General features: G+C 40.4%; 2 protein-coding genes across 2 annotated transcripts; both read right to left on the bottom strand.

Moving 5' to 3' along the window:
* Positions 1-17,211: 17,211 nt before the first annotated feature.
* On the bottom strand, positions 17,212-18,240 carry LOC139196766 (uncharacterized). Its single transcript, XM_070823108.1, has 2 exons — positions 17,845-18,240; positions 17,212-17,778 (listed from the first exon to the last, which is right to left on the bottom strand). The coding sequence occupies exons 1-2, from the start codon at positions 18,238-18,240 to the stop codon at positions 17,212-17,214; spliced, it is 963 nt and encodes a 320-aa protein (XP_070679209.1).
* A 2,094-nt stretch (positions 18,241-20,334) lies between these two features.
* On the bottom strand, positions 20,335-22,078 carry LOC139196765 (uncharacterized). Its single transcript, XM_070823107.1, has 3 exons — positions 21,272-22,078; positions 20,880-21,186; positions 20,335-20,777 (listed from the first exon to the last, which is right to left on the bottom strand). The coding sequence occupies exons 1-3, from the start codon at positions 22,076-22,078 to the stop codon at positions 20,335-20,337; spliced, it is 1,557 nt and encodes a 518-aa protein (XP_070679208.1).
* Positions 22,079-22,449: the final 371 nt, after the last annotated feature.

Below are 22,449 nucleotides of genomic sequence, written 5' to 3'. Positions count from 1 at the left end.
CATCTCCATTGTTTCTTCAATCTCCTCCTTACACGGTGTGCGATCCATTAGGTTCCTTTTAGCGAGGCAGTGGGCGATTAAAACCATTTTACATCGATTGTGAATTGAAACTTACTTTCAATTCTCCCTTTAGTGATTACACACGTTTAGGGCTTCCACAAACCATGAGTGACACCTTGCAGCATATCATGGTTACCCAAGCTAATCAGAAGAGGTAGAGAAAACCTATTCAGTCTGGGATTTCAAATGCAATACGGTCTTTCTCTAATCTAATACTCCTGACCACATTGTTTGGTTTGATAGTTTATTTATTCATGTCTACTATCCAATGTGATTCGTGTGCTTATATGATTTCCTTGAATGTGATTCGGAACGCATTCCCAAATCTCATTCATACTCTGGCCAGAGATTCTAAATCATATCATAAAGTATTCTCCCTCAAACGGTTTGAAGGTTAGAGATCCCTTGTTGCGCATTCACTTGCCTCCATGACTAAGTGGCTTAACCCCAACGATGTCGTGGTGTTGGAAATGTGCCCTAAAACCAATCATATGATGATACTTTACGGACATTTCAAATGTTAAACTAATCTAGTTTAACATATAAAGGGCAAAGATTATTGTTTGAGCCGTCTCATATAAATGTTATATGCTTAAACGATAAAGTCCAAGGAATATGTGATTGGGAGAATGCAATCTAATGAAGTTAGATTAATGAGACCATTCTTTCGTAGACACATCCTAAATGTTCCTGATCATAGGATTACCAATTGGGCATTGACAGTCCGTTAAGATCAGTACGTACTGTGTCTTCTCTCAGGGAGAGTGACTAGTCTCGAGTCATTGGTGTGTGTGACATCAAGACAAGTACGTAGGTGCTCAATAAGAGAATGAGTTCACTGAACGTGATCAACGAAGAGTTCTTATATTCCATGTCACATGAGAACTCATGGTTGGGATAATGCAAAGTAGTCCTTTGACCTGAGGCATCACAGTTGTCTTGTGGTTAAGTCCTTAATCTTTGATTATGTCTAATTCACCCCCTCGGGGTGTCACGGCATCGTTGGGGTTAAGCCACTTAGCTATGGAGACAAGTGAATGAGCAACAAGGGATCTCTAACCTTCAAACAGTTGAGGGAGAATACTCTATGATATGATTTGGAATCTCTGGCCAGAGTATGAATGAGATTGGGGAATGCGTTCCAAATCACATTCAAGGAAATCATATAAGCAAACGATTCACATTGGATAATAGACATGAGTAAATAAACTATCATACCAAACAATGTGGTCAAGAGTATTAGATTAGAGAAGGACCGTATTGCATTTGTAATCCCGAACTGAATAGGTTCTCTAACCTCTTCTGATTAGCTTGGGTAACCATGACATGCTGCTAGGCATCAACCATGGTTTGTGGAAGCCCTATACGTGTATAACCACTAAAGGGAGAATTGAAAATTGTTTCAATTCACAATCGATGTAAAATGGTTTTAATCGCCCACTGCCTCGCTAAAAGGAACCTAATGGATCGCACACCATAAAAGGTGGAGATTGAAGATTAAACGGAAATGAGTAAGAATGATTAAATGGTTTAATCATTTATTTATGGCAAGGATTAATTAATATGTTAATTAATCAAACGAATAAGTTCGTTAAAGACCTCGGGATAGTTTTGGACCTTAAGGCCCAATGGGCTTCGAATGTCAAGCCCATTGACTTAAGATGTATGACAACTTAATGAATAAAGATTCACAAAGGCCCAAAAGCCCAAAAATCACAAAGTAGGCCGGCCATGTAGATGAATTAGGGTTTTTGTTCTTTAGGTCACTTATTTGAAGGGACTATATAAAGGACTTTATAGCCAAATATTCATTATGTGATTAAGGGTTTATTTTGGGTGAAAATGGGTGAGAATTGTCTCTCCATTTTCTCTCTAAAGAGGCCAACACCTTGGAGGGTACATCTAGCAATCCTACTACTCCAAGGTCACTCATTTCTTCTACAATCAAACCTTGGTGAAGAGACTTAGAGGTTCCCTATTTTGGGAACTTGGAGAAACCTATTTTTCCATTCAAAACCATGGATCTAAGAAGCAAGGAATGAAGGCCCTATCTCTTTGGGTGATTAGCCTTTGCTTATGCAAAGAGGAATCTACAAAGGTAATAATTTCAACTCACTTTGTTTTGAGTTGATTAATGGTTCACCAATCTACTAGGCTTTGAATTTCATGGTAATGTTTTGTTTTTGAGTACATGCAAGCATGATTCCGCCTTTAATTGTTAATTGCATGCCATATGATGTTGCTCAAATGAACATGTTTTTCAAAATAAATCCTTCACGTGGACACCCCGAGGGGGAGACTTTAACATAATCAAAGATCAAGTACTTAACCACAAGACAACTGTGATGCCTCTGGTCAAAGGACTAATTTGCATTATCCCAACCATGAGTTCTCATGTGACATGAGTATGAGAACTCTTCGTTGATCGCGTTCAATGAACTCATTCTCTACTGAGCACCTACGTACTTGTCTTGATGTCACACACACCAATGACTCGAGACTAGTCACTCTCCCTTAGAGAAGACATAGCACGTACCGATCTTGACGGACTGTCAATGCCCAATTGGCAATCCTATGATCAGGAACATTTAGGATGTGTCTACGAAAGAATGGTCTCATGAATCTAACTTCATTAGATTACATTCTCCCAATCACATATTCCTTGGACTTTATCGTTTAAGCATATAACATTTATATGAGACGGCTCAAACAATAATCTTTGCCCTTTATAGTTAAACTAGATTAGTTTAACATGTGAAATGTCCGTAAAGTATCATCATATGATTGGCTTTAGGGCACATTTCCAACAATCTCCCACTTATACTAGAGCCAATCAGCTTGTTCATCAATGATGATACCTCTTCTGTAGTCATTTCATAAATGGCTGAGTAGTAGGCCTAGACAATGGATATCTATATGTTATCCATAGAAGCAACCTTGAGAATAACGACGTCACCATTATACATGATTCTCAATCATGTGGTTCAGTCTCTCATTTGAGTTCGGACCTTGATGAGACCTTGATTCCCTGGCTTGAGCTATCGCCCCATTAGTGTCATACACTTTCTGGTTGGAACCGAATAGAGAGTTCATAAATGAACTTTCCCATCTAAACAACATTGTTGTAAACTTCTATATGGCAATATATTTTGCATTCATAATGGAACACACTAAAGTCATTACTTTAATGTTTCCATCCAAATATCTCTTTAGTCATAATAAAGAGATATTTGATTATCTCTTCATTCATAATGAAGAAACATCCAATGATGGATTAGATTCATAATCTAATACATTTACGCTTCCATTACGTTACTCTAATTCTTCCTCGATCTTTGAGGAATTTATCCTTTAGTATTTCTTAAATACTTAAGGACTCACTTGACAGTTGCCATGGTTCTGATCCTGGGCTTGCACTGATATCGTCTTGTACCGTTCTAGGTACAACTCATATCAATGTTTTTCATACAATATGAAATACATAAATCACCTTTGTGCGTATGCATAAAGGATTCTATTTACGCATTATTTCTTTGGGAGTCAAAGGGTACGTTCCCTTTGAGAAGAGCAACTTGCTAGTCTCACTAGACTCGTCATTCTAATTGAAGTTTATCATCATATGAGAAACTTCCTAGCATCTTTTGTCTATTATTAGGGATTGATATAATCAAAATTATATCTTGAAATCTATCATTATAGATTTACTTCCCATGTTTATAGACTATGTCTCCCATATACATTCTATCGTTTATAGAATGTTTAAAGTCATAACTTTAACGAAGAAGTATTCTTTTCATTTCCAAAATTAATATATCATATATACATTCATATATATCACATATATATTTATATATATATATATATATACAAATTTAGGAATGTGATTAACTCCCACTAATCTTTTGTAAACCTAGTAAATAAAAGATTCATTTACATCTTTATGAGAAATCAAACGATTTGACCTTTCTCTCATAAGATGCTTATAGCTCCCACTAGCTTGCTAAGATCCATGATGGATGGATCTCTACAACTTACATGTCTTGTGATTCATAGTTTTAGACATATATTATCAAGACTATCTTAATAATGGTTTCGGAAACCTATATTATGTCCAAACATTGAATCACCATTTAATTGTAGCTAGCAATCTTCGAATTAATTGAAACTAAGACTACGTCAAAAATGGTTCCTTCAAAGTCAACCATTCTCTTTGATTGTAGTCACCTTAAGCTACCAATTAGCTTATGAAGGTTTCATTATTTCGGGTCAAATGGTACTTTACCATTTTCTTGAGTATATATCATATATACACTCAATGTAGTCATAAGGATTTTCATTCTTATTTCTTTCGAATTAAGAGGTGCAACTCTATGACATAGTCATAAAGTTCAAACCATTCAACTGAGACGGTTTATAAATCCTTCTCGACTACCTTGGAGCTTTTGGTATAGGAACTAGGTTGTTATATTTGTTGATTATTATCTTGTCTCTCAAAGAACCATTCTTTGAGTTCTATCCCTCGTTCATTTGCTCTTAGGCAAATCACATTGTAGGATTACAATGAACTACCCAACAAAACAACATTTGTTAGTTGGTTTATAGAAGCGATATCCAAAAGTTAATTTAAGGATATCCCACAAGATTGTTATCAAACAAATATTGTTTATTAGCACACAACCCCAAATCTTAACATGTTTTAAGATTTGTCTTTCTTTCCAACTACATCTTATGGAGTCATGAAAATATTGGAAGATCTTCTCATTGACAATCATATTGTTTTAGAAGTATATATCCTATATATGGGTAATAGATAACATCTAACGAACTAAATCTTATTCGAGTTCGTTCTTCTCCTAATGGAGAAATACATTATCTTATGATGCTATTTTCCTTGATATCTTTCAAGGAAACTCATCTAAAGTGTTACCTTTCCTTGGATCAAATCTAAGGAGGTAAATACTTTAGATGTCTTACTCATCTACTTACATTTCTTGAATTCTTTGAAAACTTTTGCAAAGTATTCGGACTTGTGTTTATTCAAAATAAACTATAGTCCAACCGAGAGTGATCTTCGGTGAATGTCATACAACATGAGTAGTATTATGTTTGTGGACAAGTGCCACTAACATCTAAGTGAATTAACCTCAACAACTTTGTGATTCTTTCTTCTTTCCAAAAGAATAAAGATTCGAACATTTCGTCTCTATACAATTTTAACAAGAAGGTATTGGATCCGGATCTAACGATCCAAAGCGTCCATCTATGACCAACTCGTAATTTATGTTTTAGAGGTATCACAACTTTAGTTGGGATTAGTCACTACCTTGCAACCTTTTGGGTTTTAAGCATCATTGTATTCTAAACATTTAACACCACCATATTATCTCTACTATAGAGACAATCAATTAGATTACCATAATCCAATCATTGATTAATAAAGAACAATGTTTTGTCAAACAAAATATTTATCCATTTCACATAGTGACGGAATTTAGTTCCTTAAAATTGGAATGTAAAGACAATCTATGTTTTTCCAATTTCTTTGGTAGTTCATATGAGGAAGTAAGTACTATCTGCTTTCACAGAGATCTTTATTTTATTCACGTTCCGAATGTGAAGCACCTTTTTCTTCTCTCATATATCTTCTACTTCTTATTAGTCACACTTTTACAACGATTGTAAAACATAGTTACTAATACGGAATCAAGCATTCAAGTAGAAGAACCAACTGTTTTGAACTTTTCAAGAACAATTTACAACACCTTCGAAAGATGTGTTCTTGACACTTGCAAGACATTTCTTGCAAATACCCCTTCCAATGTCCATCCTTTCATAAAGAAAGTTCGTTCCCTTGGAGTTAATTTTATCTTCTTCATTTGACTTCTCCTTTGACTACAATAGTCATGGTCCCTAAACTCCCACTATCTCTCTTGAAACTTATTTCAATTGTGTTATACACATCAAACATTTTGGAGAGTATGTGGTTATTGTTCACTACATAGTTTACAATAAACTTAGTGAAATATAAGGATAGGGAAACAAAGGTGAAGTCCTTTCCTAGTTTCCGTCTCGTTAAGTGGTTTATCACTTCAACACTCAATGATTCAAAATCATGATAAGTCCATGTTAATGGACTATTTTTGTCAATCAACCATTATGTTCTAAACATAATTACAAACTTTCAAGAGTTGTTCAAGGCAACTCTCATTTCTTCATACAACAATTTGTAAGTGAAGAATCATGGCACATAAAGTGTCCATGCCTTTGTGCTTTCTTCTCAAGTTCCTTGTTCATGTAACAAAGAAACAAGCACTAATGTTTGTATTGATTAAGGGTTGTTCAAAGCAACTCTTATTTCTTCATACAACAATTTGTAATTGAAGAATTATGACATTTAAAATTGTTGTCCTCTTTATGATAGACTTTTCTAACATATTCTTCTAATGATACATTATCAATAGGAAGATTGTGAGGATGAGACTACTTAGGTACATTTACAAGCCATTAAAGACAATCTATGGTTTTGTAGTACTAAGTCCGGAAACTAAACTTTCGGCTTTTCTTTGTCAAGGTTTTGGATAGCGTTTGCAAATATCTTGGTAAACAAATACATAACGAATATAAATTGATTGATTTTAAGTCATTTGATTCGGGTCTTTAAATCAAATAGCACCACCCACTATTTTTGGCAAATTCCATATCCCTCATTGGAATTCGAGAGTTTTGGATGAAACTCTTAGTAGGTTATGGGAGGCTCACTATTACCAAACCCACCTCACAATGATATGATGTTGGCTAGCATTAATAATAATGAGAGAGTACGCTTACTCATTTGCAACTAATGCAAGTACCCATCTTATTTGGCCTCTAGAGAATGTCACCTCACAATGATATGATGTTGGCTCCATTGCACTTAGTTAAGTCATTCCCACCATGCTTAGTTCGTGAAGGGGTTCAAGAATAGCCTCACGATGATACGATGTCGGCCATCCTCGTTGCCTACACTCACCTCATCATATGTTTATGGATTCCTCCTGAGTATAAGCATGCACTTTGTACTCCCCCATGATAGGGTGAAGCCGGTGTACAAGTCATAAACGATTGGATCCCACCACGGTGGAAGGCCTACGAAAGAGTGTTCTAAGCACTCTCACGCTTATCAACTTAATAATGGTTTGGTTGAGGGTTTTAGGTCTCATCACATATAAACATACATTTTAATCTCTATTAAAACAATTTTGGTCCTATTACAACTATTGGTCCATATGATTGTTTTTAGTTGTATATAATACTCCCACTATGCTTTATAAAACGGTTTTTAAAGCAAGAGTATATGATACTACTAACATAACCTTTGCATTCATTTGATGGACTATATAGTTGCCTTAGGGCCTTAGGATGATTATGAACCTTTGTTTAGATTCAACACGAGCCTTGTGTTGAATCTCGGTCTAGGGATGGTGATTGATTTTAGCTACGCGTTTAATCACATTAAGGAGTGTTGTCTTAGGGGCGTTGGACCCAACTACTTCATTTTCATGCATATCATATAAAGTAAGAAAGAAGTATTTCAAAGTAAAGGTGAGCTTATGCTCATTACAACATTTGCATAAAACAAATTACCTTAAAGTAAAGAAGGGATTATGCCCTTTTACAACATTTGATCAAATCAAATTACAACCAAAATCTAATCTACACATTCCCATGGTTCAAACAAATTTGAAACGGCCTTTCACATAGCTCAATTATATTAGGCTTAGGTTCATAATCACCCTTTAATTAATTAACACTTTAACTAATTAAATTGAATGCAACAATTTTCATTTGGTTTTTGTATCCATAAAATTGATTTAAATGGAGCTAAACAAAATGAAAATCCAATTCTCATTTAAAGAGACAAAACAATTTTGTTCTCTACTTAATTTGGGCCATAAAGCAATTAACCTCAACTTTTGGGCTATATTGCAAAACTTTTGGGGTCACTTTGTAAAGACACAAAAGTCCACTACTTCATGTAATTACAATAGAACCCAAAATTTAATCAATGTAAAAACTTCATTAAAGGAGCAAAACAATTTGTCCTTTAGCGTTTTTGGACCTAAACGTAAAAACGTAAACTTTTGGGCCAAAGTGCAAATACACAAAAGTATCAAAACTTTATGTAATTGCATAAAAGGCCCCAAAAGTACCCCCACTAGGGGGTGGCCGGTTTTGGAAGAGGATATTGTGATGTGTGTGTTGATTTGTGAGTTTTAGACATAAAGCAACAAGTGGTGCAAGTGGTGTGTGTGAAAGGAAATTAATCCTTACACACCCATCACCATTTCCATCACCATTCAAATAAATATTTAATGCAATAAATCATTTGAAAAACATAAAACATAAATTTTATGAAATAAATCAAAACTTTGAATCAAAACACAAACCTTTTTGTTCTTGGCAAAAATGTCAAGAACAATGAAGAACATACATGAAAAACCCAAAATTTTTCCATGAACTTTTTCCACCCAAAAACATTCCAAAACCATTCAAACTTTAGGGAAATAACATCTAACCAAACTAGGGTACATAGGGGTTCCAAAAGTCACTTGAAAACACTTTTAACAAGTCAAACAAGAACCAAAAAATCCACCCTTTGGATTTGGCCGAAAATCCCCAAAGTCATGGCACCAAATTTTAGCTTCAATATTCATGCTCATATGAACTACATCCACAACATTTGAGATGGCAAATTTTCTAACAAAATTTACATTCAAAGAAACAAGAATAAAGCTTGTAACATATTACAACTTTTAAATCACAAACTATGAACTACAAAACACAAAAGGATTCACCAACTACTAGACCTAGGCTCTGATACCACTTGAAGGATTATTTTGTGAAAACATGTTCATTTAAGCAACATCAATAAGCATGCAATTAACAATTAAAGGCGGAATCATGCTTGCATGCACTTAAAAACAAAACATTAACCATGAAATTCAAAGCCTAGTAGATTGGTGAACCAAAACTCAACTCAAAACAAAGTGAGTTGAAATTTATACCTTTGTAGATTCCTCTTTGCATAAGCAAAGGCTAATCACCCAAAGAGAGGGCCTTCATTCCTTGCATCTTAAATCTATGGATTTGGATGGATGAATAGGTTTCTCCAAGTTCCCAAAATTGAGAACCTCTAAGTCTCTTCACCAAGGAGAGATTGGAGAAGAAATGAGTGACCTTGGAGTAGTGGGATTGCAAGATGCACCCCCCAAGGTGGCCGGCCTCTTTAGAGACAAATGGAGAGACAAGTTCTCACCAATTTTCTCCAAAACAAACCCTTAATGAATTTTGGCTATAAAGTCATATTTATACCTTTATTCATTTGAGTGGCAAACTTGTAAATAAGTCCAAGTTCACTACCCTAAACAATATGGCCGGCCATTAGGATATTTTGGACTAATTGGGCCTTTGTGAATCATTATTCATTAAGTTGTCATACAACTTAAGTTAATGGGCTTGACGTTCGAAGCCCATTGGGCCTTAAGGTCCAAAACTATCCCGAGGGCTTTAACGAACTTATTTGTTTGATTAATTAACATATTAATTAACCCTTGCCATAAATAAATGATTAAACCATTTAATCATTCTTACTCATCTCCATTATTTCTTCAATCTCCTCCTTACACGGTGTGCGATCCATTAGGTTCCTTTTAGCGAGGCAGTGGGCGATTAAAACCATTTTACATCGATTGTGAATTGAAACTTACTTTCAATTCTCCCTTTAGTGATTACACACGTTTAGGGCTTCCACAAACCATGAGTGACACCTTGCAGCATATCATGGTTACCCAAGCTAATCAGAAGAGGTAGAGAAAACCTATTCAGTCTGGGATTGCAAATGCAATACGATATTTCTCTAATCTAATACTCCTGACCACATTGTTTGGTTTGATAGTTTATTTATTCATGTCTACTATCCAATGTGATTCGTGTGCTTATATGATTTCCTTGAATGTGATTCGGAACGCATTCCCAAATCTCATTCATACTCTGGCCAGAGATTCTAAATCATATCATAGAGTATTCTCCCTCAAACGGTTTGAAGGTTAGAGATCCCTTGTTGCGCATTCACTTGCCTCCATGACTAAGTGGCTTAACCCCAACGATGCCGTGGACACCCCGAAGGGGAGACTTTGACATAATCAAAGATCAAGTACTTAACCACAAGACAACTGTGATGCCTCAGGTCAAAGGACTAATTTGCATTATCCCAACCATGAGTTCTCATGTGACATGAGTATGAGAACTCTTCGTTGATCGCGTTCAGTGAACTCATTCTCTACTGAGCACCTACGTACTTGTCTTGATGTCACACACACCAATGACTCGAGACTAGTCACTCTCCCTGAGAGAAGACATAGCACGTACCGATCTTGACGGACTGTCAATGCCCAATTGGCAATCCTATGATCATGAACATTTAGGATGTGTCTACGAAAGAATGGTTTCATGAATCTAACTTCATTAGATTACATTCTCCCAATCACATATTCCTTGGACTTTATCGTTTAAGCATATAACATTTATATGAGACGGCTCAAACAATAATCTTTGCCCTTTATAGTTAAACTAGATTAGTTTAACATGTGAAATGTCCGTAAAGTATCATCATATGATTGGCTTTAGGGCACATTTCCAACATCTCGAACCTGAAGACAAGGCTACTATTCTTACGAAGTTCACGAATCGCCATTGTCGGATTCGGTCACAGTGATGTTATTCGTCAGAGTAAACTCACGCCGAATCGACACCAAAGTGTAATGACACAAATACTCAAAGCGAATATAAGTCTTAATAGTGAACGTGGTTCGACCGTTTGAATGCCGAACTCTAAATCCTACTTGAAAGTATCCAATCATAAAATAACTCGACGTGCAATGCACCGAGCTCAGTAAACTGTAACACCTCACTTCGCCGAGTAGGCTAATGAGATGACCTCAATCAATAAGGATTCGGAAATCCTTCTTAACCGAGACTTGGATAGGTAACCAACCGTCCTTGCCGTAGTGTTGTTGATGCCAACGGAAGATGCTGCGAGATCGGCTGATTCTACGGCGACAGAGCTATCTATGCTGACTTAAGATATCACCGGTTGCTTTCACAATGCTGTTGATGCCAACGGAAGATGTGTCAGCAAAAAGAGAAAATAAAAATCTCAAAGTTGTTGAGAGAGTTTACGCAGGGCAATTGTGTGTTGAATTGGAGGGGGCTCGAACGATGTACAGCCTTCTCTATTTATAGCACCGGATACCTTCAAGGTCGAGTTAAAAACCTACCAGGATTAGGACTTCTTCTCCTGATCAAACACTAACTCGACCAGTCCTATTTTCACTATAATTGTGTACCTAGTCCTTTATTGAGCTAGATTCACTTCCAGGTTATTAATCTTGCCGAGACTCCTCATTGCACCAGGATTTGACTCGTCTTGCAGCATGACTTAACCGACCCAGGTTTGGAAGCCCACGACCTAACTGATCCAGAACTAAACGATCCTTGATAACCTTGTCGTAAGGCCTTCTAGGCCGAGAATAATTCTATACTCGGCCCAAACTGATATTTTGGGCCCAAACATTGCCCTCTCGCTTCTGAGGTCCTCAGCCTGAATCCTCTGGTCGAGCTCCGACCTTGAAGAAGCAAAATTAACACTCAAAATCCAAATACTCTATTTCCAAGGTGCATTTATTGAGCACGATTGCATGATCTTGATCCTGCTAACCAATACACCACGTGGCATCCTTTTATACGGCTAATCCCTAATAATGACTTTTAAAGCGTGCGGCTCCCTGAACCGTCATACCATCATGACCTTGTTGCTGAACACAACCATGCCGCCTTGATCTGCGAACCATTCAGCATCGTGCAGACGCTAAGACGTCTTTCACCATAAATCTCACCGTCACACGCAATCGTGCGTCCCCCGAAACACGAAACCCTCGGTCTTCTCAACTGGATTTTCTAAATGTTCATAATGATTAGCGAATTTCTCGGTCGATTTTACCCTTCATTTTGAATTTCGAACGATTGCCATTCCTTCCACCATTCTATAAATATCGAAATTCTCTTATTTGTACTTTACACTTTTAAATTTTCTGAAATTCTTGCCATCGCTCTCCAGTGCATCCTCTCCTTCTAGATTTTCGTCTTCAAATCTCCAACCCAGAAAAACTTCTTTCGTGTCGCATTTTTTTAACCCCCTTACAATGGCTTCCTTCATCTCCAAGTTTTCCAAGGAATGTGACCAATGTCGGAAAATTATTGATCGAAGTTCGATCAAAACCATACGATTCAAAAGTGACATGAGCACCCCTTATCAAATCTTGGGTCCTCTCTTTAAAGCGGCAGTACCATCAATCATCACTGGACTTCTCCAGGAGCACTGCCTATCACCCTTGCTACAAGGGTTTGAATGGTCGAAGTGGGATGTGGCAAGGCTTCAAGGCTCTTGGCCTTCGACCACTACAACTTGGGCAGCCTGGGTTGTACGAATGGAAAAGCTCTTTAGCGAGCAATGGAAAGCCCTCGGCATCTACGACGCTATTTACCTCTCGTCCATGGAGGTCATCCTGGATAAGGAGCTCATCCTAGCGGCCTTATGCTTCTGGTGTTCGACCACCAACACCATGGTCCTCCCTCTCAGCCCCATTGGCCCCACCATCCTTGATCTTACTGCTATCTTGGGGACTTCCCCGATTGGAATCCCAATCGACACTGCCCTTTCTGGGTACCTGTCGAACCTTAACTTGAAAGCGCTCTTCGACAAACGGGCCCTTGAGACGCTAAGCGGTGAAGACCAAACACCCTCGAAAGAAGAGGTTCAAAAGCTTCACAAGAACTTCTTCAACTATAACACCCTCTATCTCTATTTTACCGGCCGAGGAGAAGAGGCTCTGCGAGAAGGAGAATAAGAGGCTTTCTTCTTCTATTGGTACAACAAATTTATATGTTGTACCAAATCTAATAAGTGTCTGGTCGACAATATGCCAGTGGTCGAAGCCCTAGCTAGCGGTCACACTCTAGCACTCAGCCCAGCCATTCTCGCCCATCTCCTACGCTGTTTGGCCGAAACGACCCTAGATAAGATCGATCCGCAGCAGAATAGTCCCCTCTGGGTCTTCCAACTCTGGCTATAGGTCTACTTTGCTCCTCTTCGGCCAACGATTGCTAATTTCTCGCCCAATGAAGTGATCGGCCCTCAGCTGGATTTTCGGCCAATCCCCCCTCACCAAGCTGAAGAAGTCTTCAGATACTTTTTCGCTCTTAACGACCTTTCTGATGACGAGTTCTTGATTTACCGTCGTCGAGAATACCCTTCGTCGATCAGACTTCCTACATCAGCGTGGGGCACGGACGAAGATGCTAACCTTCATCAATCTTGGGGGTCTTTCGTGCTTGCCCGTGACCTGTCTCTTGGCTGTGAGGGTCGCCGAGCGAGTTGGGAAGTGTATCATCCCAACTTCCTCGCTCGGCAGCTTGGCTACCTCAAAGGTTACCCAGTCCCCATTCTCTCCTCACGGTCCGTCCTAAGCTGTGGATGCGAACCTGGCTCTTCAGAGAAGGAATGCAACGACGCCAAAAGAGATTTCCAGGAGCAGTGCTAAAAATTTCATCTTCGACCGGTCACTCCAGAACCTCTTTGCACTAACACTTTCGGTGATTGGTGAGAAGAGTATACCCAACAGTTTTTTAGTGTTCCAGTCGAAACCGTTCTGAACAAAATCTTGGGTGATCGACCTAAAAAGGCTCCTGCCCCCCAACCCTAAGGTAACAGTTTATTTCTACCTTTTTCCTTCAATTTTGAACTACTAGTCGGCTTCGATGATTTGCTTTTACTTTCCCAGGTAGTCGACCACTGAAAAAGGTGGAAGTGGTCGCTGCGGTTGCGGCGGAGAAAAAATCAGTCATTTCTAAGAGGGCTAAGACCGCTGTGCAGGCCGTGTTGAGCAAACGGCCTCGTCAAGAGGTCGAGCCAGCCATCGAAGCTCCTCGGCCCTCCAAACGGGTCAAAAAGTTGGCAAAGAAAGGGGAACTGGAGATTCACGTTATCTCCAGTCAAACTACGGGGGCGACGACTCCCAGTGTTTCCCCTTCTCCCCCCATCACCCAAGCTTTGGTTGAGAAACGACCAATTTCGATCAAAGAAATAGTCCAAGTACGGCCTGTTTCTAAAGTAGGTAAACCAGTTGTTGTTCCACCGGTCGAGGCTGCACCTGTCATGGAAGAGGCAACCCCTGTGACCAAGGGAACTTATCCTGAAAATCCAAAACCCTCGGCCTTTGTTCTGGAAGAGAGCGACAGGAACGACGAGGTTCCACTGGCGAGTCGTTTTCGACCCTGCCGTCAACCTCTTCCTATGTCCGAGGCGGCTGTCCAAGTTGGCCTTTCTACGGCCGACCATGGCAAACGACCTGCCGGAGAGCCAAAAGCGGCGACAGAGATGCACGTTCATCCGCAGGACCAGGACCTCAATATTTCTCCACAGGAAGCCACTTCGACCTTCGTAAGTACCCCCTACCGCCTTTCCTTGGTTATTTCTCTGCCATAGAACTCTAAACCAGGAAAATACTAAATGTCAGGTGCCTCCTTCTGTGTCCGAGGCGGCTGTCCAAGTTGGCCCTTCTACGGCCGACCGTGGCAAACGACCTGCAGGAGAGCCAGAAGCGACGGCGGAAACGCCCTTTCATTCGCAGGACCAGGACCTCAATATTCCTCTGCAGGAAGCCACTTCGACCTTCGTAAGTACCCTCTACCGCCTTTCTTTGGTTATTTCTCTGCCATAGAACTCTAAACCAGGAAAATACTAAATGTCAGGTGTCTGTACGCTCTTTTCATCAAAAATTCTATGAGCCGAAGGGTGTTATCTATATTTCTTGGCCACCTCAGTGGTCATCGAACGTAGATAACCTTCATCGGCCGCGTGAACTGAGAAGTAATCTAAGATATTGGGCTCGGCCATTAAGTTCTTTAGGTTCGAGCAACGATCTTGAAGACATGGTCGAAGTCTCCTCTCGACAGGTTTAAAAAACAAAACCTTCTTGCTACCCTTTTCGTGATTTCCTTGAGCTTAAACTGATTTTTGTGTGCAGGCTTCATGGGAAGTTGAGTTCAAAGCCCTCATGTCAAGTATTATTGAAGCGGCTGGCCCTTCGGCCCCTACAACTGACCCCGCCAATTCAACTGCTCTAGTTCGGGTGCAAAAAGTTTTGTCTCTCTCTGCGTCACAAGTCCTTGAACGCAAAGGCCTCGATTTATTGGGTGTCTGCCTAAACGACCTCGGCACAGATGGTCAAATGAGCGTCGAAGCCATCGTTCAGGCGTCGTCTACCTTAGAGCAAGTTCGGAAGACTTTTAGTGTCCTTGAGAACGCTCTTCAGGCTGAACAAGATCTGAAAGTTGCCATGGCCGTCCAAGACGTTCTTCGTCTGAAGATTAATGCTTTAAAGGTGAAAAGGGAAGCCTTGGCCGACCTCGATCATCAAATAGCCGAACTGGCAAAACGAAGGTCGGCTATTGCTTCTGAGATTGCGAATGACTTCGAGTCGAGTTGCAGAGATTGTCTGATTGAGTATGCGGCGAGCGCAAAACAAATCGAGCAGTTGAAGATGGACAAGAAGAACCGGCAGGCCGAGGTCATAATGGGCGAGGTGCGGTGGCTGGAGCTTAAAGCTCTTCTCAGCACTCTTCTTTCTTCTTCGCCCTGAATTTATTTAAATGTAAACTGATTGACCAACTCAATTTGTGTATTCTTCTATCGATCTTAATGAAATGAATTTCTATTCCCGCATTTCCCATATGACCGGATAGTACTTCTTTAAAAACTTCCCATTGATTGGCAATTTGTGAACTAAACCAGTTCAGTCTCTAAGATGATATGCGCCTTTACAGAGAACCTTATGTATGACGAAAGGACCTTCCCAAGTCAGCGACCATTTGCCGAACCTAGGGTCTTTAATTCCTATGGGAAACACCGTTTGATTGTCGGACCTTTTAATTGTATGCTCACTCGGTAATCTGTTTTTGTGCCACCAGCAAGTTATAAGCATCGAGTCGCGCTTCTTCTAAGTCTTCTAACTCCTGTCTCATGGACTGATTATATTCGGCGATGAACATACTACTCTGTTCAATTATTCATAACGAATTTATGCTTAGCTCAACTGGTAACATTGCGTCGTGTCCGTAGGTTAGTGCATACGGGGTTGTCCCAGTCGCCGATCGGAGTGATGTTCGATATGCCCATAAAGCCTCATTTAACTTTAAATGCCACATGACAGGCCTCTCTTTTATTATTTTCTCGAGAATGCTGATCAACACTTTGTTACTTGCTTCGGCCTGCCCATTTGCTTGTGGATAATGCAGTGTAGACTGTTTAAGCTGAATTTTCAAACTTGCCATATATTCTTTAAACCTCTCGGCTGTAAAGATTGTGCCATTGTCAGTTATAATCGTTTCTGGTACGTTGAATCTGGTCACAAGGTGTTCTTCCACGAAGTTGCAAACTTCTTTAGACGTTAGCTCGACATATGATTTTGCTTCGACCCACTTAGTGAAGTAATCAGTTGTTTCCAGTATCCATGCGTGCTTGGCAGCCCCGGAAGATGGTGTGATTTTACCGAATACGTCCATGGCCCATCCTTTAAAGGGCCATGGTTTAGTGACCGAATGTAATGACACGGCCGGGACCCGTTGTATAAGACAATGAATCTGACGCTGTATGCACCCTCGTGCGAACTCGATACAATCCTTTAATATTCTTGGCCAAAAATAACCGTGTCGTCGAAGCAACCACCGCATTTTACGTCCGGACTGATAAGCTCCGCAAACCCCTTCATGAACTTCTGTGATTGCTTGAGCACCCTCTTTGAGGCCGAGGCATAGCAGTAATAGACCATCCTCACCCCTTCGGTATAACTCGTTTTGATACGTGACATAGTTTATGGCGTGAACTCTTGTCTTGCGATTATGTTTGCCATTGGGATTGTCAAGATACTGCATAATGGGCTTTCTCCAATCATCTGGTATTGCCTCGATGACGCAAACATCTATAAGGTCTTGTCGGTCTAACAATGAAGGTAAGGACATGACTCTGGTGCGTATCACGTTGTCGCGTCGAAGGACTTACTGGTTAACCAAAGTCGGGTATAGCTGTCGTAACACCGGTATTTCTTGGCCTAGCTTGCCCCCGAGGAGTTGTGCACCGGAGGTGATTTGAGCCAATTCGTCTGCGTCGGTATTATGGATCTGAGAAATATGTTCAAATGTAATACCGTCGAAGGATTCGGCCAAATAGCTGGCAACCATGTGGTAGGGTGCCAGGGTACAACTCATGCATCGAAAAGATCTATTAAGTTGGTTAATCATAAGTTCGGAGTCACCGAGGATAAGGGCACGGGTTGCCTGCAAGTCATGAAGGATGCCAAGGCCGATGATAAGGGCTTCGTATTCGGCCTGATTATTTGTGCATTCAAAATCTAGCTTGAGCGAAAAATACCAACGATTGTGGTTTGGGGATTGAATGACAATTCTGACGCCAGCCGAGGATGAAGTACTTGAGTCGTCAAAGTACATCGTCCAGTAGTTATCGCGCGTTTCAACCATGCCGATTTCGACGTTGGTGCCCCCAAAACCATAGGGGGAAGGGTGTTGAGCGAGGAAGTCAGCCAGTGTCTGGCCTTTGACAGCTTTCTGGGGCACGTATTACAAGCTAAACTCAGACAACGCCATTGTCCATTTCCCAATTCAGCCTTTTACGATTGGTCGGGTGAGCATGTAGCGGATGACGTCGGTCTGGGCAATGACCTGTGTGACCGATGGGAGCATGTAATGCCGAAGCTTAGAGGCGACGAAAAATACGGCGAGACAGAGTTTCTCGACGGCGAAATAATTGATCTCCGGTTGATTGAGATTTCGACTGAGGTAAAAAATAGCCTGCTCTTGTTCGGCATCGTTGTCTTGCGCGAGGAGACAACCGATGGTCTCTTCGACCGCCGAGATATATAGCTTGAGAGGCTTACCGCGTCGGGGTGGGACGAGGATAGGTGGTGTCGTGAGGGAAACTTTGATTTGTGTAAACGCCGCCTGATGCTCATCTTTCCACTCAAATTTATCTAAATCCTTAAGTTTCAAAAGCGTAGATAACACTTTCATTTTACCCGCCGAGTTAGCTATAAATCGGCGGAGAAAATTTATCTTACCGAGTAAGGATTGTAGTTATTTCTTCGTCGTCGGGGGTGGAGCATTGATGATTATGCGTGCTTTATTTTCATCCACTTCAATCCCACGGTGATGCACGAGGTGTTGGAAGTATGCCCACAAAGCCACTCATTTGATGTAATAGCTTTTTGGAATACTTAATGTATTAAACTTTTATATGTTTAATGGAGGGCAAATCTTATTGTTAATCACTATTTATTGTATCATGTGTTTAAGCAATAAGAGAATCCAAGGAATGTATTTGTTCTAAGAGATAAGTGATCTAAGTGAGTTAGATTATCGAGACCTTTCTCTTATGTTCATTCCTAAAACGTTCCTAGCCATAGGATTGCCAATTGGGCATTGACAATCCGCTAAGGTTAGTATGTGTTGTGTTGACTCAAGCGTGAGTATGACTAGTCTCAAGTCATTTGGTGTTGGACACTAAGACAAACACATAGGTGCTCGAAAGAGTAATCGAGTACACTGAACTACGATCAAAAGAGAGTTCGAACATACATGTCATGTATGAACTCTAAAGTTGCAATATGCAAAGTAGTCATTTGACCTGAGGCATCATAGATGTCTAATGGTTAGGTCCTTGATCTTTGATCATGTCAAACGGCATTCCATTGGAATGTCCACGGCATTGTTGGGGTCAAGCTATCTAGTCATGTAGGCATATGAATGCACAACAAGGGATCTCTAACCTTCCAAGGTGGAAGGAGAATACTCTAAGATATGATTCTAAAGTCTTTGGCCAAAGCAAATGAATATGACTTAGGAAGTTTGTTCCAAATCATATTCAAGGGAATCATATAGGAAAGTATCACATTGGATAGTAGACATGAAACAAACTATCACTTAAACAATGTGATTAAGAGTATTGTATTAGAGAAAGACCGTATTGCATTGTAGTTGTAATTGGATAGGTTCTCCAACCAATTCTACTTAGCTTGGGTAACCATGATATTCTGCTAGGCGTCACTCATGGTTTGTGGAAGCCCTAATGATTAGCAAACACTAATCATCAAAGGGAGAATTGAAATGTGGTTTCAATTCACAATCGATCGTTAAGAGTAACATCGCCCACTGCCTCGCTAAATGGAACCTAATGGATCGTACACCGAGTAAGGATGTATGTGAAGAAATTAAATGAAATGGATAAGCAATTAAATGGTTTAATTGAAGAATGGTCAAGATTAATTAATTAGTTAATAAATTTTACGAAAGGTTCGTATTGGGCTTATATGTTGGTTTTGGGTTTCGGGGCCCAAAAGCGTTTTGGTCCAAAAGGCCCATTATGTTTAAGTTGTATGACAACTAAAACAAAATGAGCAACAAGCCCAACAACAATATGATGGCCGGCCATTAGGGTGGATGGTGAAAGCTTGCTTAATTGCAAGTTTGCCACTCACCAAAGAAAAGGTTATAAAAGCAACTTTATAGCTATTTTCTTTTTAGGGTTTTTTAGTTGAAATTGGGTGAAACATTTTCTCTCCATTTTCTTCCAAGAGGCCGGCCACTAAGGGAAGGGACATCTAGCAATCTCTTCTTCCCTAAGTCATCCATATCATCTTCACAAGATACATCCTTGGTGAAGAGACTTAGAGACATCAAACTTTTGGTGTTTTGGAGAACTTATCCTCATTTCCTCAAATCTTCAAATGAGCACTAAAGGGAGGAAAACACAAGGAGGATTCAAGGAGCTTGGAGGTGACTTGAAGGCCCTCCACTTGGGTGAACAAGGATGAGCTTCAAGGGTAAAGAAACTCTAAATCTTTACTTATCTTTAATGTTGTTAAAGAGTTTATTGGTTCACCATATACTAGGCTTTGAAAGTCATGGGTTTTATGAATTGTTTTTGGATGCATGTCTACTTTAAAGTGTTAATAGCTTGCATGTGTATTCAAATGTTCATACTTGTTCTTAGCTAGGACAAAATTTCTCCTTCACGAGGAAGCTGAGAAAATTACCGGTCGACACACCGAAGGCACATTTGGCAGGATTCATTTTGTGGTTGTGTTGACGCATACGGAGGAAAGCCTGTCAGAGATAATCCAAATGTGTCTGCCGGCGTTTAGATTTAATTATAACATCGTTGATGTAGACTTCGACGATGGTTCCAATTAAATCATGAAATATGGTGTTCATTGCTCGTTGGTATGTGGCGCCAACGTTCTTGAGGTCGAATGGCATGACAACCCATTCGTAAGTGCCGAGTGCCCCCGGGCAACAAAAAGCAGTCTTGTGCACATCGACTTCGGCAATGAAAATTTGGTTGTACCCGGCATGTCTATCCATAAAAGATAAGATCGCATGATTCACCGTGGCATCGATTAACAAATCCGAAATCGGCATTGTATACTCATATTTGGGAGTTGCCAGATTCAGATTTCTGAAGTCAATGCAAATGCGCAATGCACCACTTTTCTTTAAAACAGGAACGATATTGGCCAACCATTCAACGTATCGAGCTGTCCGAATGAACCCTGTTTTCAAAAGCCGAACCAATTCATCCTTTATACCGAGTTGCACTTCGGTCAAGAATCATTGAGGTGGTTGAAGGAAAGGTTTACACCCAGGTTTAATACGTAACTCATGCTCGAGGAGAGTGCGATCTAAGCCAGGCATTTCATGGTAGCTCCAAGCAAAACAATTTTTGAATTCCTCAAGCAGGGCACGAAGTTCGGCTTTCATAGGTTGGGAAAGTAAAGCACTAATAAATAAAAGCCATGGGTCATCGGCTGCCCCAAAATTAATTTCTTCCAAGGGGTCCTTAACTTGGGGTCGATTGTCTTCGAGCTCGGCCGGGGCAACTTGAATTTTGTCAAGAGATAAGACAGGACCATTATCTCCTTCGACGAGGAACTCGACAAGGTTAACGCTTGAATTTAGTTGCTTAGATATAGTATACCAATGAGCCAGCAGTTGTTCTATAGTAGATGAAACCGCGGCCCGATGATTTTCCCGATCGGTGTCAAACATCGGGGTCGGGGATAAAGTTAGCTAAACCGAGTCTCGTCGAATCCTTGTGGACAGTTTCGACGCCAACCTCAATAACTTTTTGAACAGAAATCCGAGTCGGTCGTCCTTCATCATTGAAACCCTGTAGGGTGATGTAGTCGATGTGGTCATCATAATACCGTGCTTGGATCATGTTAGCTTCGAAGGGCTGACTATCGGTCGGGTGAACAATGATTGATTTACCGTCCCAAAAAACGAGCACTTGATACAATGATGAAGGAATATAGCTGGTTTGATGAATCCAGTCTCGATCGAGCAGTTCATTATACTCGGCCTTGGAGTCGACGATAAAAAAGGCGGTCATGTGATTACGACCGGTAATGTTTACTGCTAAAGGAAACACCCCTTTGGTTTGGAATTTGTCTCCGACGAAACTGCTCATTGTGATCCCGGAGGGAATAAGTTTGTCATTGGAGCGACGTAATGCCTTCATGACATTTACAGGCATGATATTGATAGTGGCTCCACAGTCGACAAAAACTTTGGAGACTGGATACCCTTCGATATGGGCCGTTACATACAATGGCTTCAAATGATGAAGTTTGGCCAATGATGAGCGAGGAAACAATTCGGCTAAAGCTGCCTTGAGGTTGTCATCTTTTGTTGTCGACTCGACTTCAGCAACAGTTACAAAAACAATGTGACTAGCTTCCTCGGTAATTACGTCGCCATCGAGGAAATTCAGTTGAGATGTGCTCGATTGAAAATCAGCGAGCAAGACATGGACCATACTGATTTCCATGTTATCCAAGACCGATGGGCCCATCGAGTTACGATCATCCTCTTCAGCCTCTTCTCTTTCCTGGTCACCGACTGCAGCATCTGCTTCTGTCGGAGTTGTACTAAGAGACTCCTCGGCTCATTCTTCAATGGTTTGTTCTCGCGGTGTCTCTTCGGAAGCCTGTTTGTTCTGTGTAGGTGCCTCAGGTGCATCTGAAATTGGAAATGTGTCTAGGATTGATGCCAGGATACGAGCTTGCTCTTGGTACATTATACGGGCATCCCTGGTGTCGAGATAGGCATCCAACCGTGCAACTCGTGTTATTTCATTGGTCGTAAGGCCGAAGAGAGAAACAGCTGAAAAGACTTCGAAGTGGTATCGTAAATACTGAAGGTCCTCCATTGAGAAATGAAGGT

Source organism: Malus domestica, chromosome 06, assembly GCF_042453785.1.
Source record: "Malus domestica chromosome 06, GDT2T_hap1".
Lineage (NCBI taxonomy): Eukaryota > Viridiplantae > Streptophyta > Magnoliopsida > Rosales > Rosaceae > Malus > Malus domestica.
The sequence above is the reverse complement of the archived record's forward strand: the minus strand, read 5'-3'. Positions and strand labels throughout refer to the sequence as shown.